Source organism: Hipposideros armiger, unplaced genomic scaffold (genome assembly GCF_001890085.2).
Source record: "Hipposideros armiger isolate ML-2016 unplaced genomic scaffold, ASM189008v1 scaffold_137, whole genome shotgun sequence".
In the NCBI taxonomy this organism is placed as follows: domain Eukaryota; kingdom Metazoa; phylum Chordata; class Mammalia; order Chiroptera; family Hipposideridae; genus Hipposideros; species Hipposideros armiger.
Window position 1 is genome coordinate 1,345,634 of NW_017731487.1, and position 5,424 is coordinate 1,351,057.

Genomic DNA, 5,424 nt, shown 5'->3' on the forward strand with positions numbered 1-5,424 from the left:
TTCCTCCCAGCCACCTGTCTCCCACTGGAGCATAAGGTCCAGGCAGCCAGAGACAGCATCTACTTCACTGTCATCCCTGCACCTGTCACAAAGCCAGGCACTCAACAGGCACTCCCTGCCACCACCACTGACATGGGCCAGAGGTGAGCACATCAGGCTGCATATCACGGGCTTGGGTGTCCGTCCTGTCACTCCCCAACTATGTAACTTTCTCACCTTCCTCCCCATGCAAAGAAGGGCTGTCCTGAGTGAGCCTCGGGCACCTCCCAGCTCCAGGATGCACTGGAGGGAGAGGTTTCACTCTAGTCCACGGTAAGTTGGAGGAAATGTGAATAAGTCCAAGCCAGTGATGGGCGGGGAGGGGAGCCCCAGTGGGCTCTGAACCCTGGAGACAGACTAGAGCAGAAGCAATGGACTTGCAGTTGGCTTTTAATGAGTTCTGCCTGTTAGCAGTTATGGGAATTTGGACAAATCGCTTTAACTCCCTGAGTTGATTTCACTCATCTAATGCTATTACTTATTACCTGCTTTTCAGAATTACTATAAGATTTACGTGAAGGGGCAGACCATGCCTGACACAAGGTCACAGCTTAAGATCTACTCTCCCAGCCTGATGTCTGGAGTGGCCCCCAGCAGATGCTGTACTGCATCTTGGCTGCTCAGCGGAGAGCTCCCCGGACCACAGGGCCAGCACCACAGCTAAAATCGGCCTGGAATTTGCACTTTTCTTGCCTAAAATAAATCTCTTGGTGTATGTCAGACTGCAGTTTCTTCACCTGCTTATGCTTGCCTTTCCTCCGTATGAGATGAACCTCAGTCCCTCGCCTAATGCTGCCGCCTCCTTCTCTCGCCATCAATTTTTGATTCATTTATCGCTTCCTTTCTTGTCTCTTGGTATTGAATTCAGATTTGCAGTTGGTGGGATTCACCATGTGCTCAGACTCCCCACTGCCACCCCTGCACCCCTCTCGGTAGGTCACCCTGGCAGTCAAGATTCCGGGTGCAGAGTGCCGCGGGCACCAGCAGAGCGCCCCATACTTACTGGCTCACTTTGTGGTACAGCTTAGCAATGCCTTGGTGGGTCCAATCCTTCCCGAGGGTCGGCAAAATGTGGCCAAGAGTATCTGATCTAAATAAGGATAGAAGCGGGAAGAACAACATAAAGGGGGTATCACAAAAGGAGGGGGTTCAGTCCATTCCAATTCACGCATCATAAATGCTTCATTAAAAAATGCCAACAAGACCCACGACTTACTTTCTGAACAGAAAGCCCAAAATTAAAGTAATCAAAGGAGAGGGCTCACGGAGGGATGTGTTAATACACAAACAGGCACCTTNCCGCCCCCCAGCTGCAGGGAAGCCCAGCGCTCCCCTCCCCCCACTCCAAGAAGCCGGAGTCTGGCTGGGTTGCCTTCAATGCAGCCAGGAGGATGAAGGGGGACCTGTAATCGGACACTGGCTAGTGGTCTGCCAGAGGTCCGTTACAATAAACAGTGTGACCAGAACTCCCAGAATGCACGAGTATTATGGGGGTCCGAGGCCAGGTGGGCGGTGGCGGCTGGTTAGAAGGGCTACTAACCCAGCCTAGGTTCCCATTAGATGGAATGCAAGTTGATTCTTCAAGACCCAGCGGGGCAACAACGCAGGGAGAAGGCAAGGCAGCTACCCACAAAAGGGCAGCAGCACGTGCGAAGCCTCAAAGGGGAGACCGTCACGCTGGGAAAGGAAGCCAGTTCAGCACGACCGAGTTCCAGCAACTGGGGAGAAACGAGACTGGGCGGGAGGGCGGGGCAGGTCCTGAAGTCACGTGATGCCCAGCGGACCAATGAGGACGCTGTCTGGAGAGCCACGCTGGGCGGCTGTGATGGGTGGCTAGGACTAGACCCGCATTTTACGACCATTTTTCCAGTGCCCACTATGGAGCGGGGACACCGGTTGGGAAGGCCAATTAAAAGGCTATTCTTGCCAAACCTCCAGGTTAGAAGAGGGCCTGACAGGCCACAGTTCTGGGGCGAGCGTGGACAAGCCGAGCGCCCTACCTGTGCAAGGCGGAGAAGAGGCTGCTGGGGCTCAGCAGCAGGGGCCCCTGTGGCAGCACTGTCCCCCTCTCGTTGACCCAGTGCAGGTAGCCCCTCGTCATGTCTGCCATCCCGATGGCACGCGCAGAACAGTAGAGAAACTTATATCCGTTTCTGAAAGAGACAAAACGTTCACATTTAATGGCCTCACACAAGGGAACCTGTTTGCAGTCACAAACCCTGAGCTTCATGAAGAACGGAACTGGGTCAAGTTCCCTCACACGAGAAAGGCCGCATTCTAGAAAGTGTGACTGTGAATGCACGCTGCTGTCATTTACTTGCTGTGCTCCCTCCTCGGAACACCTTCGGAAGGTATGTTCCCCGCTTTACCACGAGGGGAGCTGAGCTTCGATGCATCAAACTGGCCAGCCTGCCTGCGCCTGCGCCGGTCCGACTCCCTGGTCCCTGCTCCTGACTAAGGGCCCCCGGCTGCCTGTGCACGGGCCCGCTGCCACCTGCCAATTTACTGACCTCGCGCCAGCTCTGAGCCCATCCCCCCTACTCACCATCAAATCCCCCTTTCCACTGGGTCGTTCCTGTTGGCACACAAATATACTCTGACCTCTCTTATCTCCGCTAAAAACAACCCAGGCCAAAAACCACCACCAAAAACCCTGCTTAGGTTGTTCCTCTCCATGTGGGACCCCATTTCTGCTCCCCTTTGTAGCTGTGAGTCTGCGCTGACTCCCTCCTCACTCTGCTTTCTCTCTCTCGTTGCCCTGCCTCACTGCCCCTGTCAGGGTCACCTGTGATGCCACCTTGGTAAATCCGGGCATTGCTTCTCAATTCTCATATGAACAGATTTCCCGGTAGCACCTGACACAGGTCATCAATATTCCTCCCTCTAGAACCCCTTTCCTCAGCTTCCAAGACCCCACAATCTCCTGGTTTATTTGGAATATAGGGATGCATCTGAAAATCAAGCAATCTTTTTAATTAAACATCTATGTATCTTAGCTGTCTAATTAATGCAATCTTTTACAACAACAACAAAAAAAAATCACTATTTCTGTGTATAGCTCTTCACATCAAAGCCTAAAAGCTGCGACCTGCAGGGGTCTGCGATGCTAATTTTTATTCAAAACTTGCTTTTCAAATACATTTCACGGTTTGATCGTGCCACCGTGTTGTTCTCACCACACAAGCATTCTGCTTCTAAGGCCATCACTAAACGCAGCTGGAAAATCCGCTTGAGGAGGATATCCTCTGAGGGGGGACACATTTGTTGGTGGCAGCAGGGGTTCCCTTTCCAGAGCCTTTGCCCCCATGAAAGCTGTCAGAAATACCAAGTGCTCCCATTAAATGCTCAGGTAGCACCAAGTCACCAAAGCTGACCCTCAGTTGTGTCCCTAGTGGGTAAGAGCCCTCGCTCAGAAGGGCGGCCCCCAGCAGGACACGCTCCTTCCACCAAGGCACAGCTGCCACGCGCTCCGCCACCAGGCCCTGGGCTGGGCTGGGGGTGCCCCGGGACCAGCACAGACTGCCCTGTGGGGACAGAGAGCGCAGAGGGGAAACCAGCGATGACACGTGATGCAGCTAAGGTGGTCACGAGGAATCCCGGGGTGGGAGGGGTGCACCCTGCCTGAGACACCAGATAACAGAGGTGCAACCACACATGGATGGCGCTGAGCCCTCTGATAGGTCCGCGGCTGACGCTGGGCTCTGGGAAACACCAAAAAAGGAAGAGCCTTTCTCGTCCAGGCCTGGGCCAGGTGGCTTCTCCTGCTGTCCCAGCCTCTATGTCCCTCTCCAAACATTTGGCCCAGAGAGAGATTAAAATAGCTTGAAAAGATTCCCTTGAGAAGTATTTTCCAAGATAAGCATCTAGATTGGGGTTTCTCAACCACTGTTATGTTGGACAACCGGATATATAATTGTTTGCTTTTTTTTTGCGGGGGCGGGTGTGTTCTCTATAACACTGCATGTAGGATACTTAGCAGCATCCATGGCTTCCACACACTAGGTGCCAGCAGCACACCCCAGTCGTGACAATCAAAAATACCTCCAGACATTGCCATGTGTCCCATGGGGGGGGGGCTCGCCCTGAGCTGAGCCCCACTGTTGGAGAGAAGCGGGACTCCTGTAGCCCCAGCTGCAGTCCTAAGAAGGGGGCTCACCCGCTGCCTCCAGGAAGGAAAGCTCTGTGCAGGCTCGGGCTTGCTCTCAGCCGGCCTCAAGACCTCTGCCATCTGGTGCCAGCCGACCCTCCCGGTTCACGTCCACCCGCCCCGTCCTCTGCACCTAAGCCTCCCTTTCTGTGACCCCATTGCACACTTGCTCATGTCCCCGCCTCCTCCTGTCACTCCTGCTTCCACTCGCAGTGACCTTGCCTCTCAAAGCTATTCTCATTAGATAAGGCTCAGCTCAGAGCACTGCCTCACGGAAAGTTCCTGGATTCCTCGCCCCTCCAACCAGAATTCATCTCTCCTCCACGCACGGCTATGAAATCTGCGTTTCTCATTACACTTCCCCCACCACCTTGTTTTGGGGACATGACTGCCCTACTATGCGCCACAAGCTCCCTGGAGGGAGAGGCACTCAGCACAGACAGCCCTGCAGCGCAGCGGGTGTGCGACCACAGGCAGCAAACGCCTGGGGTTCTGACCAGGGCTCAGCTGGGAAAAGCAACGCCCAGCTGTGACTTCACACACACTGTGACTTCAGCTGCACAACCCGGTAGCACGGCATTTGGGGTGAGTCTGAGGGGATCAGCCAGCCTGTTGTCCTCACTTTAGAGAAGAGGAAACCAAAGCTCGGACTGGGGAATGCGGTCCCAGTGTCTGTGCTGAGCTAGCGGCTGTCACCCCTACAGTCCAGGAGCCCTGACTGTCTTCTGCAGACCACACGACTCCATCACTAACAGAGTGATGATGCAATAGCCTCCGAGGACCTGAGGGGAAAGGAAGGAATAGCTGCTGTGGACGGGAAAAGAGGAAAGGTCCTAATGCGTCTGCTAATGATCGTTTCCCGTTTTCAGCGTCCGGGCTTCAGAGGGCACACTGCTTACGCCAAGATGAGCTCGTCCGCCTATGGAAACACGGGCCACGTTCATTCTCGCTAAGCCTCGGAGACGTCGATTTCTGGTTACACGAATACAAAAATATGAGGTGTGATCACAAAATACAGTGAATGTTTAAATAAAAAAATTATTACAGTAAAACACATATTGCCATTAATCCCTCTCAAAATACTCCCTCTCCCGGGCCAGCAGAGTGGCTCAGTTGGTTAAGAGCTCGCTCAAGAGTGTGAGCTCTGAGCAACAGCAGTTCGATTCTCCACCCGAGCTGAGCTGCCGCTGAGCTGCCAACACGTGGCAGGATGGCTCAGCTAAAAAAAAAAAAAAAAT

General features: G+C 53.7%; 1 protein-coding gene across 1 annotated transcript in view; it reads right to left on the bottom strand.

Annotated features, from left to right (window-relative positions):
- The window catches only part of LPIN1 (lipin 1), a 69,143-nt gene that overhangs the window by 20,641 nt on the left and 43,078 nt on the right, over positions 1 to 5,424 (bottom strand). The window contains exon 15 of the mRNA XM_019650002.1: positions 2,040 to 2,402. Within this exon, the coding sequence (XP_019505547.1) occupies positions 2,040 to 2,402 (363 nt within the window). The remainder of the gene's footprint in view (positions 1 to 2,039; positions 2,403 to 5,424) is intronic.